The following is a 24045-nucleotide window of genomic DNA, read 5'->3' on the forward strand; positions in this document are numbered from 1 at the left end:
TTGCTAGCAAGCAGAATAATGCTAAAGTTGAGCAGGCAGTGCAAAACAGACCCTCCAAATTCAACATGCCTGGAGTACAGTGTGAAATTAGCTTAACTTGGAATCAAATAATCATTTAAGTTAAAACTGGCTAGACATTCAGTGAATGTAAGAAGTACATAAGTTTCATTTAGCTGGTTGTTTTAAAAGCAAGGAAAATTTGTAGATTCCTATAAGAAAACAGGTGGATCATAACATCCTACTAGAACCTGACAGAAAATGTACGCCAAGGAAAAACAAAACATGAACTCTATCTAGCCCAACAGAGGTGGAATTTAGGCACCAGTAGCTCACATGCATCTATGCAACGCTCTTCTCCATTTCTTCACTGGCCTTTCCAGGCCATTCAAGATGATCTTTCACAAGGCACCTCAGTCTTTAGATAACTTCCCCTTACTGCTTTTTCCACAGACATAGGGCATTGCAAGCTTTGTTGTGACTAGATTTAGGCAGATGCACACTTAAAGTCCACTTAAACCTCTGAGGTAAACCAGTGGTTAGATCCAATAAAGATTATGATTTAGTCTAAATGACGACAGCTCCACTGGCTTTTTGCAGTCTTGCGATTGCAGCATTCAGCAGAAAGCTGGGGGCTGTATACTGTAGGCACAGATTGGTCTAAGGGATGTAAGGGATGGATTGAAGTAGGTGGGCTGAAATGTCCCCCTGCTCCCAGGATCAGTTGCTATTATTCTTGTTGTGTCTGTATCACAGACAGACCAGACTTTGCCTCTTGCTCACCTTCAAAATTTCTCTACACCTCTTTTCTAAACAGAAGCAGGAAAAGAGAAGGTTTTTATCTACGGTAGAAAACAAATACACCCACTCTCATCTCCACCATAACTGAAAAAGAACATAACACTATGGACAAGTAACTTCTGGAAACCATCATATTCCACCAAGACTAGTGTATGGATCTCATAGATCAGCCTTCAAATGGAATCCTTTGAAACAGATATGGAAACCCTTAGAGAAGATGCTGGCATATCCTTCCTTGAAACACTTGCTTTTTTTCCTGGTGCCAAATGTTTTATTACAGCCATACAGAATTTGTGGTTCATAAATCTTTGAGTTGGCAGTGCACATTAGACCAGAAGTGCTGTGATTTTCCTAAATACAGGAAAAAAATAATTTTGGCTTCCTAATAACTTCTTTTTATTTGAATAAAGGTTTCTGCAATAAGAAAGAGTCTTTCTACGTCCTCTATGCAATGTTTTCATCTGCTTCTCTGCAACAACAAGAAATGTGGTAACAAACCGAATATTTAGTGGAGACTATGGCTTACCACAGTGTCTCTAAGTTACTTAATACTATACTATTCTTATTGTTACTAGTTACAACCGCGGAAAGTAATTTCAAGTGCTAACAAAACGAGAATGATTTACAAGCAGAACCAACGCCATAATCCCCTCACTAAGAAATAAATGAAAAAATTTCAAGCCAAAGGCTTTTCCACCTGCTATGAAAGCCGAGCTGCGAAAAGCCACGGCACTTAGCGGCCTTGTGAAGTGAGGCCCCATGACTGCTGTAACATGCCCAGTGGATCAGGTCAGCGTCAGCTTGGCTGGCCACTTGGGCAAGAAAGTTCACCAGAAATCATTCGCTCTGCATCAGGGAGAGGCATGGCAAAGGGAATGTGGCGGAGAGCACAAGCTGCTCTGAAAACCTGCCAGAGATGCAACAACCTCCCCAGAGAATCCATTTCTGCAGTTAACTACTCTTGTGATCAAAATTAATCTCCTGTCTCCATGAACTCGTGCCTCTGCCTTAGTAATTTAGGTCTATTACATCCTGTTCTTTTCTCAGCAGACATGGACAGCAGGTTATTTCCTCCCTCTCTGCAATACCCTGCCATGCATTTGAATAATTTTGTGCTTTTTCTTCAGTACTTTTCTAGATCAAGCAACCAGATTGTTTCTCTCTTTCCTTAGAGGTCTAGGAACCACTACCTTTGAAAACTGCATGATTGTCTTCTAGGCCATCATCACTTACTCCACATCAACATGTGGGCTTCAGACCCAACAGACCCAAGAAAAAAGGAGCCAGTTACAAAACCAGAAATCTCCCTCTTTTCCCCCCACCTTGACACATGGGAAGGGAACCTAATAGTTATATTCACTCATCCAGTACAAAATAATCCAATGTGCTCTGCGTACCTCACTGTTGCAGACAGTGTAACAGTACAGCCGTAACTGGCAAGAGAAAAAATGACATAAAGTGTTCAGAAGCTATGTAGGAAATACTGCAATACACAGCATGACATCAGCTGAGCCTGGTTCCTCAGGCTGCGGACTTTTTATAAGATAACTACTTGATATCAGATTTCCAAGACCCTAACTACAGCATGCTGGACTTACAAAAGGAAATGTCAGCCCTTCTCTGTGGCTTCACACACATACAGGCAAACACTTATTAAGGTTCAGGTTGGTCCTAAGGCTCTGGAAGCCTTGTTATAGAAACAGTAGGCCAAAATGACAGGTTGACCTACAAAATTTGCTGAATCTAAAAACCAAACTAAAAGCCTCAAAGAACTCAGCATCCTAGAACTCCAAAACCTAAACCAAAATCCAGCAGGAAAAAAAAAATCTGCTAGCCTCTTCCAGGATGTCTACAAAGCTTCTTATGGTGACCTTCACAAATAGTTTTGAATAATAAAAGAAATGTAAAAGTACATAATATATATGAAATACTACCCATTTCCAAAACAAATTGGACAAAATCACAGAAGAGACAGAACAACTTATCCCCCAAATGGTTTTAATCATTCCATATAGAGATGCAAAAGGAAAACTTCAAGTATAAAAGTACACTGGATCTATTAAAATGGAAATTGTATTGTACTTGCCATAGAATTTTTGATAAGGTTATTAAAGATAATGACTAAATATTCTTGAGTGGTTCATTTTGCCAGCTCACAGTGACATTTCAAGTGCTTCATATCAAATTTTAACTACGTGTAATCAAAAGAGTTAATCCAAAAGCTGAGATAAATGTTGAAAATTAATTATTTTAAAGAAAAGCTAAAGCAAATGCAAGGACTCTGCTCTTAGCATTTCTAGAAAATTACAATGCACAGCAAATCCTTGTTAGGATTCCTTCTTCAAAGCAATTTTGTAGCACTAACATCAAAATGGCCTTTCTAGTCAAGGGTGATTAAGCTGGAGTAGTTCAAAACTACATAATGGAAAATAAAAATAATAATAAAAAGAAAGACATTTTCCACCACTGCTAGTGGGAGAAAATAGATTTCCAAATACAACATTTCAAAGGAAAAACTCCACTCTGCCTTTACTTTCCTCCTAAGCATATGATATAACCACATGCACATATACAATACATATACAGAACACTTCAATTTCTGTGTGAACGCAGGCAAGGAATAAAAAAAAGTTTACACCCTCAGCAAGAAAGCCTTGTCAAAGAAATGTAATCAGTAAATCCTAAAAAGTTCTGGTCAAAAAGGACCAGAAGAATTTAGAGGTTCAGCAATGGCATTTCCTATATTTGTGGTTTTGTTTACAATGCAATTAAATTCTTAGATTATTGCAAGGAAGAGACAGTTTACTTAAAAGTATGTGAAAAGAAGATTGTTTCATATCAATTACATGATATTAAGAACTTGTAAAGTTCTAATTTCTTGCTGAATTTAGATACAGAATATCGAGCAACTAAGGAATTTATTAGCATAGCTGTGAGAGTACTGCATTTATGAAACCAGAAGATACTACAGGACAATATGTAACATTTTAAATAGAATAAATGGTATTCGAGAAGTACTGTATTAAATATCTGGCCAATTATTGACAAAAATACAAACATAACAAGCTATTTCGCCTAGATACTAGTGGCTTTAAAAAAACCAAAAACAACAACTAAGCTTTGAAACTGAAATAGCGGTGGTCTTTAGCTTGGAATAAAAGCTTGTTGAGTTTAAAAAACTTAAGAGCTTTTCAAGTTTTTCCATGTTAGATAAAGGTATTGGAAAAGACATAGTTTTGAGCAGTAACAGCAACCATGCAAACACAGAAACCACTCCTCCACTACTGTTACTTGGATTTTGAACTATTCTTCTATGAATGTGGAAGAAATATCAGCACTTGATGAAACTGAACAATTTGCAATACTTTGACCAGCAGAATACAAGACACTCCTCCTCCCTTCATTTTCTTCCTATGATTCATCATTGCAAAGATGTTCTTCAAAAATGCTTTTCTATATCAAGAATCCTTCTGCACATATAAAGAGGTGAGAAGCAGCAAAATCTTGACAATCAGCTAACAGGAATGAAGTCAGAAGAATTTATTTTGTGAAAGTTGCTTGAAAGTACACTTGGTGAAAATGCTGGGAATACAGTTCCTATTGTACCAAAGATCAGATTTAAATAAGTAGATTTTGAAATCCAATGTGATAGGGGAAGACTAACTTATTATTATGATAAATATCTTACGATTACTCACCAAAATGTATTATCTTTTTAATCAATTCAATTAGAAGAGGTTGTAAAGACCAGGAACTTGAAGCATTATTAAAAAAATCTCCAAGTGTTATCAGTGTCTCAGAAACAGGCTTAAGAAACGGTAAGAACCATCTACTCACACACACAAAGGCGCTTTTTTAATGTATAAAAAAGTGCTTAACACTATTGAGATAGCAATCTCTAATAAAAATTCCACTTAGGTAGAATAATAAAATCCTACCAAATACTAACCTGAAATACTATTGCTCTAGTGAGGACATAAAATACGTATATTGATTGACCACATGAGAATATATATAAAAAAATACCATTTATTGTGAATAGATCTCTTGTTTGTTGCAGAATATACTCCTAAGTAGCTAATAAATTCTTAGCACCGAGAAGATTTTTTTATTTTTGGAACAGCTCAACCAGAAGGTTTTGATCAAACCGGGTCTCTATTTTAGAGAGAATGCTTCTTCTCAGTATATTCCTTCTCAAATATTTTTTCTCATTTTCCTTCTCACCCACCCTCCTCTTTATTCCCATCTTAAGAATCTTTCAAGGATCATACCACTTTCAACCTTATTATTTACTATAAAAACCTTTGGAAAGAAATCAAACCACTTGCCAAAACACTAGGTCTAGAAAGTCAAGATGCATGAAGAATGGCAGAATGTCAGTCATTCCAGACAGATGAGTTAGTAGAGCTAGAAGTCAAAAGGCTAATACCACAGGCATCTAAAAAAAAGTTTAGACAAGTTAGAGAGATGGCTTTGTTTTAATGAGAGGATATAAATAATGAGAAAATTATTTTAGTCTATAGAACTGCTTAGTCTATAGACAAGGTGATTTGTACACAAACCCACACACTCAAGGACAAACCCAAACCATGCTCCATCTTATTACGCGTTAATATAAATTACTCTAAAAACTGCCTGGCACTTTCCTGCAGTGGCCACTTCACTGACCTTACTGACAGTTGTAATACAAATTCGGTGGCATTATTGATCCTTTAATTGTTTTTTAATGTCACTTTAACTTACTCCACTTGCCTGAAAGGTAGTTAGATGACTATAACTAGAAAGAGATATGTTAATACTTCAATATTAAACTTGGTTGGTATTATAATTAGTGATGAACCACAGAAACAGAATCTTTCATGATGCAGATACACAGAAAGCATCATCATGTCATCAAAAGTGTCACTGTATTACTAAATGTTTTGTACATGAGAGTCAGTGGGACCTTAGTGGGGCTGTAGGTTCTGCCTGTCTGTGACCCTACTTTGCGAGGATGGGAACGAAAAAGAAAAGAACAAGCACGAAAGAATACGGTAGCACTGTGCCCCAGTTATGTATGATATTGCAGCACTATCTGCACAAAAGAATTCCAGAGAATTTGATACTACACAGGATGAAGAAAAACACAAAGCAATAGAAACTACTGTGGCAGTGATATATTTTACATCATGAGCTATTACGTGACAATGGTACTTACCATATTTGTGTGATGCATAAAGAGAGGTAGATGAAAGGGTCATGTTATGATCATCATCAATAACTAATGTGGAGGAAAAAATGATGATTACACAGATGAAAACTGCTCTTATGCACAGGTATTTTTAAACACCTGAGTGCTCTCTAAATCTGCCTTAGTATAAAGTTCACATAGGAGCCATTAATTAATCCAAGTTTAAACTAAAATTTATAGTAGGTTTAGTATTCAAACAGGATTACTTCTTATAATTGATTGCTAAGAATTACACTTTGTCATATGTTACATGAAGCCTCCAATGTGATTTAATATTTTTGCTGGTCAGCCTATGACTTAATCTTTGAGGAGTCCATGATATTGTAATATTCTCCTAAAGGAGAGATGGTTGAGTGGTCAGTAAAGAAACATCAGTGTCCCTTGAAATGTCACCATTCCCCAGTTTTGACCCTGTTCCTCTGCAGAAGGTTAATACTTGCCTAGTAAAGTCAGAAAAATAGATCATGTGGGCACTTCTCATTTGCTTTGGTGCAAATGGAGCTGGATAATGACCATGCTGTGCTCTGTGTCCCATGGACGAATGTAGGAAAGTGCTGTTCTTAAATCAAATGGAAGGAGCTGCTAGAGGACACTGCAAAAGACTTCAGGATATCCACTCCATTCCAGTCAAGAATATAATCTTGAAACCCTCTGTGCCAAATTAGGATGTTTTCTTATAGGGTGTCACACATGTAGACAATTATTCTGTTGTGTGATCCCCACAGTAATCAGAAGAAAGGCCAGAAAATAAGTTGCTATCTTATGTTATCATAAAGAAAAAAAAAATCAAAGATTCTAGTAATTTGCCACTAGTTACAAGGATATTTGCACTAATTTGCTTTTAAAAAAACAAAATTAGACACTCTGAGTAATAGAATTCCCCCTGTTCTATCTCCATTAATGATCAAGGAAATCAGGGAGTACTAGTTCCCGCTGTAAAGAACTTCTGTGGTGCAGACACCTTTGCAGGTGGGCAGGTTAGGATACAAATGCTCCTTACAAGAGAGAGGGCTAGGCTCCAGGTGTTGTCCATTGCCTCTCACTTATAGCATCACAGGGGCTTCGGGCCATACTACAGCCCAGAAAACAGCCACAGGGAACCATAATCTCTTTGACATTTGGGAAATAATTCTGCAACCTGATTAAAATTAAAACCTAGATTTTAATTTGAACAATTATTTTATTATTAAAATATTAAACCCTATCATTTCTGTTGTTTAAATATTATTAGTATTTTGCCTATTACTAAAATTGAAGACAACCAACACTACAGATCTATACAATTTATTTTGATGCTATGCTTTTTCAGTTTTTAATAAACTGAAGCTTTTCTGCGTGGACAATGCATTGTCCTATTGCAGGAACGCGGGGAAGCTGAAAGCCTGGGAGACATGAGTCAAAGACACCAACAGCATAGTGGGAAAACCATCAAGACTGAAGAAAAACACATCGGCTGAAAGCTTCTGCCTAAATGATCTGCAGTGAAATAGCCGGCACTGCCGAAATGAAAACTGACTTATTCTAAGTTTTAAGCGCAATGTGTTGCCACAACTGGTCCACTTTGTATCTCCCAGTTTTGTTGAAACTCTGCATTCAGGTAGATCAAGATTTGAAGACTTGTTTCAAGCATTAAAGCAAGAGGCTTATTATAAATAGAAAAAAAAAAAAGATTAGATTATGGGCTATAGTTTTACCATAAATGGTGGCCACAGATTGTGGAATTTATTATAAAGTCTTCAGTACCATTAAATAAATGTGCATGTGCAAAGCCTGAACTCACATTCTAAAAATATCTTACTCATTTTCAGGCTTGATAAGTAGAGACAATGAGAGTTTAAAATGTTAGTGCTACTAGCTGTCACAGTAACTGTACATAAGCTGCTATGAACAATCAGAACAAAGTTTCCAGAACAAAGCACCCGGATCCATATAGGCGAGGGGATGGCTGTAAGAGTTGGGTGAGGTTCAGCATACCGCATCCCTAGGCAGCGCAGAGCTCAGGAGCAGGCTTGTTAGTAACAACACTAACACACAAGGGTTTTTCTACTTCTAAACAGTCAGCTGAAGGCAGCAGTTCAGGGCAGTGACTAGGACAAGGACCATGCTAAAGTTATTTGCTTTCACACCTGGTGAGGAATTCACAATACCTAGCAAAATATTCATTGCCACCCACCTTCTGTGGTGACTGGGAGAGAAATCTCCATGCAGGCTGCAGACTGTGCTTTTCTGAAGGGGGGGCGCCCAGGCCCCCGGCGGTTTGCCTTTGAGACGTCTGCGCTGGAAAGTCGCTTTCCTGAACTGCAGCTCTGGGACGTGGGACTTGTACAGTGACCATTCACGTGATCTGGAAAGTGAACACAAGAAGTGCTAAGTAAAGTGCCAGCTCCTGAAATTCAGGGTGGAGGAGAGATATACATTCTGATATTTAAGAATGGGTTAAATCAAATCTGCTGAGAATAGCTACTTATTTGTTTCATCAGCCCAGCATGTATATGTAGGAATAACTCACCATATCTTTAAGGTATACTTGAAAAAAAACAAGGGACATAGAACTCCTACATGTTATTATAGCTCCAGATCCCACAGCATTTTGTTGACCTATCTGAAGAGGCAATTAATCAAGCTACTGCTGGTAACACTGTTATTCCTGATGTTGTGTCTCCTAGCAGATACCAAATAAATTCGAAAACTATCTTTCCTTTTTGCTCTCACAGAGAACTGCATGTGTCATTTACTACAGGACAGGACTTAAAGCTAGACATCTTCCCCACCTGTCTCAAAGCTGCATGAGACAGGCATCTAACTGCCACTATTTGGGATAATTACAAAACTGGCCATAATATTGCTAAGTGTTTTTTTTCTTTACATAACATATAGATTTATTTTATTGCTAAGCAAACTGACTTCTGAACAACTGATTTGTCTGCCACAGATCTAAAGATGTGAGGCTAAGTCCTTGGACCCCTGCTTGAGGCTGTGGTCAGTCTGCACAGCACGTGCTGCTGTCTGATGGGGTGAGAAACAAAACACAGCTGCTTGAAACTCTGTTCTTCCTTACGGGCAACCGGTCTTTAAATCACAACAGTCCACTGATGCGGGCTTGACTATAAAACATTAATGTGATATTTTTCTTCCTCTCATGTTGGGTAAGACAATATGAGAAGAATTACTGAATATGATTTTCCCCTCAACATATGAAGGGTTACACAACCAGGTATAACTGAATTATTTTTGGTCAGCAGATAATTCATACTTACTAATTTAAGTAAACAGCAGGTAATAAACATAATAAAAATTCAGATTTATATATGTAGCACACTGAATATTTATTTTCAAAAGAAGCTCGATGGAAGCTCAGTACTACAGGTATGACAAGCTCGGAGTTTCTGCCTTCATTTTATATATATATATATATATAAAATTTATTTATTTATTTATTTATTTATTTATATATATCTGAGAATTAGCCTTTAAGATTCTGTATATAAGTATCGTATTCCATTAACTCTTTGATTTGTATTATATCCAAGGAAAAAATGAATGTTAGTATACCAACATAAATTTATTTATTGGTTACCATACCATGATAGCTCCACTGTACATGGTGAAACACTATTTCTATATTCAGATGATAAACCAGATTCTATACTGAATACAGAATATTATATGTAGTCTTCCAATGTGTAAGTCATGCCCTTTCCATGTGAAAGTGGTTCAGTCTTCATGACCAAAATTGGAAAGAATTGTTCAGAATTGTAGTTTAGAAAGCAATTTAGTATCTGTACTGCATAATGAGACAGCTCTGCAGGAGACACAACTTTCATGATTCTTATAATGTTTCATAATACATAGCTATTAACAGAGCTAACAGCAGATATAAAATCGACGTGGATGATTCATTCCACTTATAGTTAGGCAATGTTCCAAAATATGCTGGAACTATTAATATAGTTCAGTAGAAATTCCTTTGAGACAGGGGGCTTTGTTCAAGGGCACAGGCTGACTGTTCAACCTCAGCAACAGACACATCCTCATCCAGCTGCTTCCTTTCTTTTCTCCAAATTCAGTTTGTGTGAAGGAGTTTCAGCATGATATCTAATTATCTCCAGGGGGATCCTAGGAAGTGGTGAGGAACATAACAGAGTAAAGAAGAATCATGTTCTATAGAAACATGAAAAACTTTTGTGAGTCCCCTTCCCTGCATATTGTACAGAATGGGCACAATTCACCTAAACTCCTATTCACTATGCCAAATTTTAAGACAAATGCTGCTATGTTTCTCTTAGTATACTTGCTTGTCTCAGTTACCTTCAAAGGCCCAAATTAAACAACACCAACAAAAAATCAATAGGATCTGGGCACCTAAATCCCTTTAGTTGCTTTGACAATGCCTTTCCAAATAAGCAAAGCCAGTTTCTGTGTAGACGAAAAATCAGAGCTCATCCTAGAAGCTGCAGGCATATCCCTTCTAGTACTGAAGCTGGTAAAAATTCAGTGAGTGCTACAACAATGACTGCGTTAGGGATTTTAGTGATCAGCTACACACTTTTCTGTGTATTAACACTGTTCTTCTGATTAGATCTGATTATCTTTCAAATGTATACAAAAAGCAGCAATGCAGTTCTTCAACCTTAGTAAAAGCAAAAAGACAATGTACAAAGGGTAATATAGTTATGGGAAGGATGACTTCAACATTTTTGCTGAGAAGCCAGTAAGAATCAAGCACATAAAGACCGCTCAAATATATGAGAAAATCCCATGTTTATTTAAAATTATTTTCTCATGTTTTTTACAGTACAAGCTCAGTGATATAAAACATTTCTGAAGAAAGGTTATGTACTATTTAAGAAATTGTTCCTTACCACATAGTCTGAAAATAATTGAAGCATGCAATAAAAGTGATATGATAAAAGCAATACTAGTTTCTTACAGTGTACTTTCTAAGTGAGACTGTGAGGATGTCCACGCTACCACCCTTTGCCAAAATGACTGCAATGATTTACCAGTCGAGACCCGACTCACCTGATCCTCCTTTGCCATGACCAATGTCTTCCAATCATCCCAAAGAACACAGAGAGGAGCATTGTAAAAACCTGGCTTTTTTCCCAGCTTTGTTTGATTTGTAAGAAAGAACAACATTTTAACTTTTTTTCCTTGCTGGCTTACTGTTTTTGTCACACGGTCACCAGGGCTTTTCTCATACCAGAAATATTAGTTTATACCGAGCACCCGCTGATACTGGAAACATTAACACCGGCACATCAGAAGCAGACCGTGGATTGCTCTGTGCTGTTGATGCAATAGTGCAACACCTCCTAATTCTGTCTTTCTCTGAAGAAGGCAGAGAATAGCTGCTCGGGGAGAAAGCACTGCACAGAAAGTCCCCTTCTCTTTCCTACCCTTTTCCACCACTGCATTTGCCATCACCTCCTGTCCCTTCCCACAGGTGCTGCTGCCCATGAGGCCAAAGGAATTTGCAAGATATGCTCTATCACTCCTAGATTCCAGCAGTGTGTTCAAGAATTAATAATACACCACATTTGGACACCCTGGCTCAGCAGAGCTTACCCTTGAAGCAGTCTCTCCAGACTGTGTAGCAGCCATCCCACCATACCAGGACAGCAGCCTTTCCTCCTGTTTGTGGATAGCGAACTAAGTAGCCATGGCTCATTTTGTAGCTATTCTGTTCATTAATTTCAAAATGTAAGGCTCATGCAAGCCATTGTAAGTAATCCTAGCTACAATACATTAGTCCATTTCATACTGACTTAGCTCCACTGATTTAATAAAGCAGATAGTAACAAACTGCACCTAAGATGTATTAAAATATATAAAAGATAAATTCATGACTTAAAGTTCTCTCATGTTCTCTGTGTGCTTCTCCTACAGTGCAGGTTTGCCTTTGTCTCGGGTCATGGTGTTACCCATATGAATTAAAAATGCTTCAGCTATCCCTCTTACCAAATAGTAGTACTATCCACTGCAGTGTACACCCCAAAACCCACTTAAAAAAAGAAACAGAATTGTGCTGGATGGAAGGCCATTGTGTCACAAAAAATACCAGATTAGTCACTGTGAACTTGATGAAAGTACTGAGAGATACCTTCTGAGAGATGCAATGTGCAACATGAGAGCAGCAAGCCTGCTGGAGAGCCTCAAATTTAATCTATTTTTTTTTTTGAGAAGTATTACACAAACAGAAAGCGTATTGTATATAAACATGCTGATTTTAGTTTACTCACAGTAACATGTATATGTTACATAACCTGCCTTGTCATACAACTCTTTTAAACTAGTTGGTGGCCTCTCCAGAAAGCAAAAGGAACCAACGATTTACCAGTGAAAATCTGAACCCTTGTTATAAAACAAATGTATTAAAAATGTCAGTAAGAAAGGAGAAACAAATATTTGCAGTTGCTGTCTAGAAAGTTGTGTTTCACTAGACATAGCAAATAAAGTAAAAAATAAGATCAACCACTTTTTTTCAGTTCTAACAAAGGGATAAATTCACACAGAAAAACTAGCTGAATGACAGTCCTTACCAATGATGTGAGAGAGGTTGAGAACAAAGGAATTTAAATATGACTAATTGGAAGCATTATAATATCATCCTAAGTTATAAGGAAGTAATCAGTAAAAGAGCAGGCAAGAGGACCAGAGAGAGATGCTTTAGTATGGAACAGAAAGAACCTAAAAAATGAGTCCCAGAGATTCTCCTCAACAAATGTTAAGGAATGTTAAAGGCAGGACAAGTCCATCTGTTTCGACTTTTATTTGTGTATTATCAACAGATTAGATTTTGGGTAATAATTATGGGCATGACTAACCTTTTTTTTTTTTTCTTTACACAGCAAAGAGATGCACATTTAAATCAAGAACAGAAGAGATCTCATAACTGTACAAATGGCCTGAAAACAGTCTTGGGTTTGCAAGTAAAATAACCAAAACTTGTGTACAAGTAGTGTGATCATTCATCAGCAAGAATATAGACTGACACATTAAACTTTTAAGAAATTATTCCTAAAAGAAAATCCCTTACAAAGTCAGGATTATAATCTTATCTTGGTGCAATTCTGTCAGCCAGGCAGGAGAGGAGGTGTGAGTGCTCGCAGAAGAGGGCAGTACAGATGTACTGTCAGCAAAATTGTATGTTTACCATCATGTCTTCATCAGTTTAAAGAGGAGGGATTAATTGCACTATTGACATACTTCTAGTACATTTAGGTCCACACTAAGGGTATAATGTGCTGTCACTGTAATATACTGCCTGTGTAATTTAATGCTATTCTTACTATGGTAATGATCTCCTATCATGCACTTGATCTTAAGATCAGGTTTTTGATAAGAGGGTGAAGAGATTTATTTTTCAGAGAAATAAAATACTATGAAGTGGCTGAACACGTTAAGTGTGCTGTCACTGACAGAGCCCCTTTTAAAACTAGTATTTTTGCCTGCAATTACGAACAATAAAACCAAAATACAAAATAAACACCATCCAAAAGACAAACACTAGGAATATAGTATGTCATAACAACACCTCTACATTATCATATCTGAAAAACCAAACCTGGCAGTGAAAAATCTAAAAATAAATCTAGCTTTGTTCTCTGACAACAGTGGGAAAATTTTGGACTACTTGGATCTAACTCTGCTCCTCATATTCCTGTGCTGAATTTCTAGTGATCATAGAACACCATGCTACTGGACTGGCTCCATCAAAATGTACACGTCACTCAGTGTGCCTCAAGAGAATAACGTAACATAAATTGTTGCTATGCTTTGTGCAATGAGCAGGAAAACACAAACAGAAACCTTGATTTAATTCTGAAACACAAGCATGAAACATGATACCCCCTGAGCTGCACAGAGGACAACACTGAAAGCAGAGTGGATGAACCACAAGACCACATTGGATATCAACAATTATTCCTGAGCACCCCTTGTTAGTAACACTGCACCTGCATTTTCAAGATGAAAAAATCTGGGTTTAATTCTTTGTTTTTGAAAATGAGAAATTCTTCAAAGAGGTTAGACTGGAAACATTTTTTTTAAGTTGAACATGACAAAAATAAAGCGTGACACATATGAGCTGGAGACTTTCTAAACAAAACTCTACCTTTCCATCTGAAATGAATAAACAAAAGGTAAGATAATTGTAACAAATGTTTGTAGTCTATTCTAACCAGATTCTTCAAAAGATTCTTTCCCTGATTAAAAAAAAAATAAAAGAAAATGTTGTTTTTAACTAGAAGTAAGAATGTCTGAAATAATTGAGCTAGCACCACTTCATAGGGGCTAACATATATATAACTTGCTTGCAAATACTCAATACAAAAAGGCACAGACATGGTCAAATACAACATTCCAAATATAATTAAGTTTACAGATCATTTTTATGCAGCAAACAAACAATTCTAAAAAAAATCCAAATTTTTCCAAATGTGTTAACATTATGCATTGTAGGTTTTTGATAGACTTCATGTCAGGTTATTGTAGTAAACAAACTAGTAACAGTTGTCCATTCTTATTTTAATGTCGCAAAACCAGATTTCATAGTTGATAACTTCTGACTCAGAGTTCGTATTTATACTTCTTTTGTTATCACTTTGTTGTAAAAATAACTATACATGGAAAATTATTAGTTTCTAAATACTCTGCTGCTTGTACATGTACACAGAGATCAGTTACTAAGACTGTGGATGTTGCTCTAAGTCCAGACAAGGTGACAGAACCACCTCTCCCATACCCAAGCCTCTGGCTGCGGGTGACAGTGTGTGTGAGAGCTCAATCCCCACCCAAGTCACTTACTGTAGAGACCCTACCTGCATCCAGGTAGGTCTGGTAAATCTCTGTGTAGCCCCAGATTTTGACTGCTGGACAGTATTACAACCTGAGAAGCATACAGAGACCACCGAATGGAGGAATACTACATATATATTTGTATTGCTTGAAAGGAGTGGAAATTTTCCTACCTTTGAGAGTCGTCAGTAAGGAACTTTTATTTAAGTAAAAATAGAGAACTTAGGAACAGTGAATATCTATTACATTGTGAGCCTAACAATTGCATATCATTTTGTTATTATCAACTCTTAAATGTATGATGATCTTTACTGCTTGTTTCGTTGTTTCAGGTAGCAAATTTTACTCCTTTAACTTTGTGACTACATTTAACTGTATCAGTTATAAACATTTTAGTTATTATACAATTTTGATAATTTTAAGCACTTACCTTTCTCTTAAACTACTTGCTTGTTAAAACTCCCATATAGATCAGTGTGTTTTGTTTTGTTCTGTTTTCTTATTTTAATCTGGAAGCATTAAAAGTGAGAACACAGCCCCTTTTCTGCTTTTGAAATAGAACCACACAGTACATGCCTATTATGCTGTAATAGTTGGGAATTAACCTACTGATGAGCTCTTGTTGCCTTTTTTTTTTTTTCAGTTCTGGTTATTTGGACTGCCAGAGTGCTAATATACCCACAAAGATAGGTTCACTTTTAAATACGTTTGACCAGAACCTTCTCTTATTTAATTAAGGAATAAACTGGTGCTGTCATACACCTGACCATCAGCAGATGAAAGAGACTTTGGTCTAGTAGTGTCCTAGCTACAGAATGCCAAAATCCAAACCTGAAAATGTGAAACTGCAGAGAGGCCAAATGCTTCAAATCATTTCTGTAAAAGCGAAAGCCTTCAGTTCAACCCACAATACTTTTCATTTTAATAATGATCAAACTTGCTCAAAAAAGGCAAACCGCATCCTCCACTGAATCAGTGAGAGCACAGACTGCAGCTCAAGTCCTGTGCTCAGTTTTGTGTTCTCCGTTACAAATAAAATATTGACATCCAGGCAGGAGTTCAGCAGGGGTCCACCAAGCTGGTAAGGGAGTTGGCACACATGACATAAAGGGAGAGACTGAAAACCGTGGTGTGTTGGTGTTTTGTTTTGTTTTCCAACCTTAAGATGAGAAGACTCTGGGGAGACCTTATTGCTGTCTGCAACTACCTGATCTGAGTATATGGGGAAGACAGAGCCAGACACTTCTCAGAGTTGCACAGTGATCAGATGACAGGCAAAGGACACAACTTGGAACGTGGGAAATTCTGCTTAGATATTAGGAAAAACCTTTTTCCTTTGTGGATGATGAAATACTAGAAGAGGTCACCTAGAGGAGTTGTGGATCCCCTGTCCTTGAAGGCATTCGAGAATCAGCCAGACACTGCCCTGACCTACCTGGTCTACCTAGACCTGCTTTGAGCAGGGTGATGGCCTAGACAACCTCTAGAGGTCCCTTCCAACTTTAATTATGCTATGATTCTAACTACAAGCAGAGTTTAAATGATTCCTCATTTCAGTTGGTATTTTCAGACTGAAAAGTAAACAGAGATTACTCTTCTGGAAGGAGACACGCACTGGACAGTCCATAAAATCCTTTGCATGTAAAAATACATATAATTTTCAATGTATATTGCCGAGTAATTCAAGAATAGGATTGTTAAAGTTGGATGTCTGAATTGCCTTTTCTAAAAATGTCAGACCAAGAAGGAAAGCAACTCATATAATTTCAAATCTTCTGAAATGTTCTTTGGCATTGTAAACAGAATTACAGACCAAGAGCCAGAAAAACTAGTACAGAATGCTCCACTTGAAATCTACCAGTTTGTCCAATGCAGCAGTAAGCAAAAGCAGATTAAAAGCTTCAAAATTCTGCCAGTGCCTGATGTCTGCTGTATGCTACTTTGACAGGGTAAGGGAAGAACTGCTGTAACCCTTCTGCTCATCCTTAAAATAAAAATGAGGTATTTTTTTTACAATATGTGGGTGACAGTTCCCTTGCGATGAACTACAAAGGCATTGAATGGTGGATGATTTCTTATTATAATTCCATTATGATATATATAAAACTTTAAGGAAAGAAAAACATTCCACAAATCTTGTTCAAAATGGACAAAATGGAATACAGGGTCATAACCAAAGCTCCTTTGTCTGACCCCTACAATTGCGTTTTATGAGGGCAAATTTCAGAATTAAAGTTTTGGGCCTCTGCATCAGAAGACATTTCTCAAATCCTTGAAAAAACTGAGCTTATTTTGTACTTAATTTAGTTTTTCATTGCTGTTTAAAATGTGAGACATTAACTCTGACCTGGTAAAGAAATCATTCACTGCTTATAAATATCTGCAGAAAGTATAGGAAATTATATTAATCTTTTGAAGGTCACAGCTTAGCAAGAGGAAACAAAAGATGTCTGTGTCTATTTGCATTTTCTTTTGTTCTTTGACTATTAAAGTCTATGTGATAGCGTAAATACCTACAGTGAAGCCATCTGATCATAGACATCAAATAAAAATTAGCAGTTACCAAGTATCTCCATCAATAGTTTGGACTTCTGTCTAGCTCCCTGTGATCACCTGGAAACTTTGTCAGCTTTTAATGAAATGAGCAGAAATACTTCCTAAAATAAAAATACAAGCTGATGCTTAAAGTGGCTGGTGAAGCAAAATTAGAAAACCCTTACATAAAAGCAGTTGTGTATGTCTGGATATATTCCAGATCCTCCCCTTGATTAAATTATATTAGGATTATCCCAATTATTCATTTCACTGCAACAGTGCATGGAGATGTAGACGGTATTTTCAGGAAACTTTGAGAAGAAGCGTAAGGGTTCAGAAATAAAGATAATATCATTCAGAGCTGCCTCTGAAGGATCATAGGGAAACTGAGCAGTACATGCAGTGTTACATCTTCCTTCTGGGCAACTCAAATAAACATTGGGTTACTATGAACTGCAGGAGATAAAACTGTCAAAAAGTTTCAATATATCCCCACAGATGGCATATTCTCACATTTCTGTGTGGAGATATGGCATCCAGAGGTGACAAGTTCAGCAAAGACAGATAATAATGACTACATCAGAATAAAATGATACTGAGGTCAACTAAATTATGGGTCACACAAGGGTCAAAATGGAGTCCCAAAGTACATTTAAGTCATGAAAATCCTGACAAGGTTTAACTAGAATGCCTTCAGTTATCAGATCACACATTATTCCCTTAAATGCTAACAAACTACTCCCCAAGCAATTCTCAGTACTGCCAGTGCTTCCACCTGAAAGAGATTTAACTTCTATTTAACCTCTACTATTACAATTCAAAGCAATGTGAAAGCAAGGGCACTACATGAGCCAGATCCTAAGAAGGGAGCAGAACTGTAAGCTGCCAAGTGCTAATGTATTTCCCAATTAGCTGCAGTGGGTGCTGAGTTTAGGTGATGTATCAACACTCTATGAAAAGCTACAAGCCAGAGCCAATGGGATAGATGTACATTATCTTGTCATTTGAAGACAGTGACCTGAATATCTTTAAAAGAAGCGTGGGCCAGAGAGTATTGTTATTCCCTGGATATTCAGGCTATGGGTGCAATCTTAAGGCAACAGCCGAACAGCATCTCTAAGAGCTCTGCCAGTGTATCCAGGACATTTTAGGAGCAGAAGTACATGAAATGCAGACATTATTCTTCACCTTTTTCAGGAACTCTCATTTAAATTTAGCTCCTTACACAAAGAAAGAGAAGCTTTTTCCAGCCTTTTGTAAAACTAAGCAAGCTACAGCTCGGCACAGTTTCAATGGCTAGAATCATTAAAAGGAACCTTCTGCCCTTCTAAGGCAGTCAAAAAGGAGAACTGAAACAAGTTTTTTCATTTTGTTTCAGGTTTCTGTTTTTAAACCTTCCCCTGCAGTTGCTTAGCCATCAGTATCCACCAGCTTATACACCGAATGCTGCTTTTATATGCTTCATCCTTAGCCATCCACCAGGCTTCTTGGTAACATGGGTAGGGAGTACCTGACAGCTGTGGCAGTGACAACAGAGTGTTTGAGAGGTGAGTTGATAATACTTCTCGCTGTGTGTGAAGCTTTTGAAATTAATGGAGTTCCACTAGTTTCTGCACGATTTCGAAACAGACCTTCTTAGACCTTTTTTTAGTTTATACTTGTTCTACCTTATTAAAAATAATGAGTACAGGTAAACAGAGGAATGGTAGAAACACCACTGCTTTGAAATCAAAATCACAGTCAGGATTATGCATTCCATTAATCTTCAAACTTCCCTACGTATGTCATGCCTTTAAGAAGGATCATCATGCTCCTAAGCTCTTAGGTTGAATTTGTTAAACTTTTACAGCTTTTGTTATGTGCCTAGTTGTTTTTTTCTTTGTGTTTTTTTTTTTTGTTTGTTTGTTTATTTAAAACAAACAAGACAAACTCCAAACCAACCAAACAAAAAACCAACCACAAATCTGCCTTCAATTTATCAATATATTCTAGACAATGCTTACAATATTGTCCAGCTTCCAGCATGATTATAGGAAAGCTGACAGCAAGACAGTTTTTTTTTTCTCTGATATGCAACTTTTCTGTATTATACACTGTATTATTACACTTCGAGTTACTTTGATTAATTTCTTGCATTTCTAAAAACCTATAAATTCAGTCTTTTACACATTCAATTTATCTTTTTCTTCTGTTATGATCCAGGATCTAAATCTATTTTGACCTAAGTGTCCTTCAAGAATATATATGAATTATTAACTATTAACTAATATATAATAATTATAATTATTAACAATATTATACAAATAATACAAGAAGTCTCATCTGCAGAATATGGACTTCTGCCTTAGGTCCTACTATATGGCTATTTCGATACTTTAACTATTCACATTCCCTTTTTATAGTTGCCCATTTATTCAGTGATAAATATTAATTTTACAGGTCTATAGGTGCTTATATCACTCCTCCTACCTTTTTTGACTATTATGAGTTTTACAGTACTCCCCATTTTATTTTGGTGGATTCCTACATTCCTAATTTCTCAAACATCATTGTTCATGATGGAGTAAGTTATTTCAACTAAATCACTCTGTATGCTGAAATCTGCAGAGTCTGGATTGACTTTCCCAATAATTTTTCAACATTTATTTACTTAATCTTTATCAAGAGCTATTAGCAGTTTTCTAAGTTCCTCAGTCATTTATAATGTGGAAGACATATTTATTTCCCCAACTTTTGCCTTGGGGAACAGTGCTACAGTGGTTAATACATGCACATGATTCATAGTGACAGAAATTAAGTTCAGCTGCATTATGCAAGGATGTGATCCAACTTTAATTTCTATCTCTAAAAAGACACTCAAAGTAATGAGGCATGGCTACATGGTTTTTCAGTCATCTTACAAGAGAAACTTCCCATGAGAAACTAGAAACTCCTTGAGACTGAGAATGTTTAACAAGAATTAAAAATATCTTTTAAAACAACACATTCTAACCCAAATGCTATAAGCAATCCACTTCACATGGATATTGAAGAGAGCATGATCTGCCCCAAATATTTTTACGTTATGAAAGGTGTTGAATTTTCATCTTAGGTTTTTTGAGAAGAAATTTCTGCTCTCACTATGCACTTCCACTAAAATATTAAAGAGGAATTGAGAAAAAGCTTACAGCAAAGTGTGTACTTAACAGCCGGCTGAGGCAAGTCTCATGGAGGGACGTGAGACACAAGTGACTGATTTCTGATCTGACTTCTCGAAGTTCAAAGATGCCATAAAATATAGATGTTCAACCGTCATCACTGTTGTGGCATGGAATTTGTACATCAAATAAAGAAAACAGACTAGCGCATGCACTGGGTGTTATAGGCAGAGATAAACAACACTGACAACCAGTTATAATGGCTCAAGTGCTTAAAAAGTTCTGAAGCATTTTCATAATAAAGTATTACACACGCAGTGTGTAACGACTGGCAAAATATGTCCACATGAAATAAATGAATATTAAGCAAAATGCTGAGAGCTGCCAACAGAACTGTATGGGTTAATAGGTGGTTTTTAGAAAGCCTTTTCAGACAAAGCCTCCAAGGTTATTGTGTTATCTCATGAATCAGTTGGTAAAATGTTTTGCCAATGAATGTAAGGAAGTTTAAAGCTGTTGGCTTTTGCCTACCGTACCAAGATCAGTCTTAAGATCTGTTGGCAGACTTAACTTTCTTGATCCTTTAACTGAAACAACAGAAAAAGGAGAAAGGCAGTTGTTAATAAGTAAGAAAGAAAAGGGAGTGAGGGAAAACAACATGCCATCTTCTGGTTAATACCATGTTGCAAATTTGTAGCACTTTTTAAAATCAGCATATAAAGGCAGAATTATGGTTTAAATATTTTCATGTACACCATTCAGCAAAATAAATGTAACTGAACAAAGAAGCATTGGATGAAACATTACTCCAGCTCTCAAGAAGCGAATGGTGCTTTACACAGCTTTGGCTGTGTGCTGCAATATCTTACCTTGTGATAACAGGAATGATAAAAAATAACCTCACAAGTGAGATTAAGGCAAATATTGCAAATGCTGGTTATGCGGCATAACACAAATATTGAAACACCTGGAAACCAATTTAATAAGAGGGTGCAATGAAATTGTGACTTCTGATGACGTCATACCTTAAGATATCATTTGAAAAAGAGAGGGCATATTGTACAGATAATGGAGACAGAATACACTATTGTAATAGTATGGAAAGGAAGACATTGCACAGAAACAAAATACAGCAGCTTCAGGATACCAGATATCTAGACATCAAAATATTGTACTCAATTTACTGAAGATTTAATTATCTGTTGTGTTCCAATGATACAACAAAACTATGATTTTGCTTCTGTTCAAAAATGTTTTCATTTCCTTACACATGAGCACATTTTTAAACAATGAACACCAGAGAACTGAAATGAAGCATGTCTTGTAGCAGACGAAATGGCATTAAATTTTACGCCTTAAGAAATCTTTTATTAATTATTGAGAAGACTTAATTTTCAATTTGATTATTTCACTTTGCATTCATTCAGTATTTTTTCACATTTTTTCTGGCTTTTACCCTTACCCATACCATCTGTTACTAGAAGTGAACCATGAAGTATTTGTCAGCCAACTATTATACTTCTGAAGAAAGGCCCACATGGTAAGTATTACAGCTAGAGGAACAGTGGGAGATATTAATATAAGGAACGTGCCCTTCATAATTTCTATTTAATAAGCTTTTAGGTCAGAAGGATGCCCAGAACAGCCACTTACCATTTCAAGCCACAGAGCCCCTGTAAAGAAATTCTGTTGCATTCTTTTGCAGTGTCATAATCTACAAAGCCTGCAATGTGGCAAAAAAAAAATTTCAGCTGGCACCTGTGTTGGATGTTTTTCTTCCTTTTTTCAGGGAAATGCAGGAGAGCCCTTCAGGCTCTTGAGCAACACTTTGTTAACGGCAGAACCAGCATAGCCCTCCCAGTAACCAATTTCTAGCTCTCACTTTAACTGGATGCTTTAGGACAAGGAGGAGAGATCTCTTCAGATAATTCCAGCATCAAAATATACATCACTAGCACTACTACATGAAAAGTCTCTCATTTGGATATCAATTGTTAGGCTCCTATATCCATTTTAGGCACTCACATGAAGGGTAGCTTGATTTTCAGAACAGCCTTTTATAAACATTTCATTTATCTGAGCAGCTGTGATACACTCTTTCAAGCTGTGAATGGAAGGATACTGCTCCAGAAAAACAGTGCTGTGCTATAGAGAAAGAAGCACACTTGGCATATAATCTCCTTTAAAGGAAAGTATGACATCTGGCCCAACCAGCCCTCTGAAAAGGATTACCAAGTTCTTAAGCAAGGCTGTAAGACACTTTACTAACAAACTAGGATCTAGATTAGGATATTTAGGAGTTGGACTCAATGGTCCTTGTGAGTGCCTTCCAATTCAGGACATTCTATTATTTCAGAGCTATAAAAACTAGCTGCATTTGACACCAAGGAGTTTCATCAGTGCTGTCATCATGGAGGCTTTGAGCTTTGCAAATTGGTGGTTTAACCTCTTCTATTTCTATGTTACAGGTGTTTCTGTATAACAGGAATTATATGTATTGTGTTATGTGCCACAGCTGTTCCCAAAGTGTGGTATATATGTCTGGTCTGCAAGACTGCAGAAATAGCTTTGTGTGCAGGCTCATATAGCACATGCAGAGTTTGCACTTTCTGATTGCTCTGAAGGAATCTAAACGAGCTTGATTTGGGAGCTGCCACAGCTGTGCACAGACAAAACAGACCATCCTTAAGGCTGCAAACTAATGGTCCCAGGATGCTGAAGGGACTGAGGATCAGAAAGAGGAGGACAATACAGTTGATAAATTGGTTTATGGGTATAGGGATAGAGCAGGGGACATGGTGAGTAGGAGGCTAAAAGACAAAGGAGATGCACAGCATGAGGAAATGAAGGAACAGAAGTTGAGGGAGCTGGGAGTTACTCCTGCCACAGTCTCCACAACCAAATTTGGAAATTTTTGACAAAGGACATAGCATAGACCATGGTCATTAGACATCTTTGAGGGTAAAAACAAAAGGAGGAGCTGATTGCTTTCATGCTTTAGTGTGATTAAAGCTGTGCATATTACTTATTTTGGGGTAAAACTAAGATTTTGCCATTAAACTGATCAGAATGTGGATATTATTATGTAACCTATTTTTAGTACCTAAATCACGTATATTTTACTATCTCTACAACTATTATAAAGAAGGATCAGGCACATAAACCTATCTTGCTGAGAAAGAGCTTTTGAAAATGAGTTTAGTTTAAGAATGAAGTAGAGTATAAATGTTCGAGAGGCTAGCAGAGTTTGTTGCCATTTTTTGTTTGCATTCATGCTGAGCGCAGCAAGTAGAATTAGTAATGCCACAGTGCAAGGCAAGACAGCCCGTTTCCAAAAGAGCTTAGTGTGTAAACAGTCAAGTTACCCCACTGTGGGACAAGAAAGAGGCACAGAGTTAACAGGTACAGTCTGGCAGTGAACTGAGTGCCAGCTCTCCCAACCCAACAACTTCCCATCTTGTATCCACATAGTTCCTATGGGTCTTTCAGTGAAAACACCAAGGCACAACCAACAAACATATGTGCACTTGCAGCTATGACATTCAG

General features: G+C 37.0%; 1 protein-coding gene across 2 annotated transcripts in view; it reads right to left on the reverse strand.

Annotated features, from left to right (window-relative positions):
- Window positions 1-24045, reverse strand: part of STXBP5L (syntaxin binding protein 5L) — a gene marked incomplete at both ends in the record, with an annotated part of 197798 nt that overhangs the window by 13787 nt on the left and 159966 nt on the right. For both annotated transcript variants that reach the window (XM_082043568.1, XM_082043567.1), the window contains one exon: window positions 8202-8372. In XM_082043568.1, the coding sequence (XP_081899694.1) occupies window positions 8202-8372 (171 nt within the window). The remainder of the gene's footprint in view (window positions 1-8201; window positions 8373-24045) is intronic.

This window comes from Streptopelia decaocto (assembly GCF_964273445.1).
Source record: "Streptopelia decaocto genome assembly, chromosome: 1".
In the NCBI taxonomy this organism is placed as follows: Eukaryota; Metazoa; Chordata; class Aves; order Columbiformes; family Columbidae; genus Streptopelia; species Streptopelia decaocto.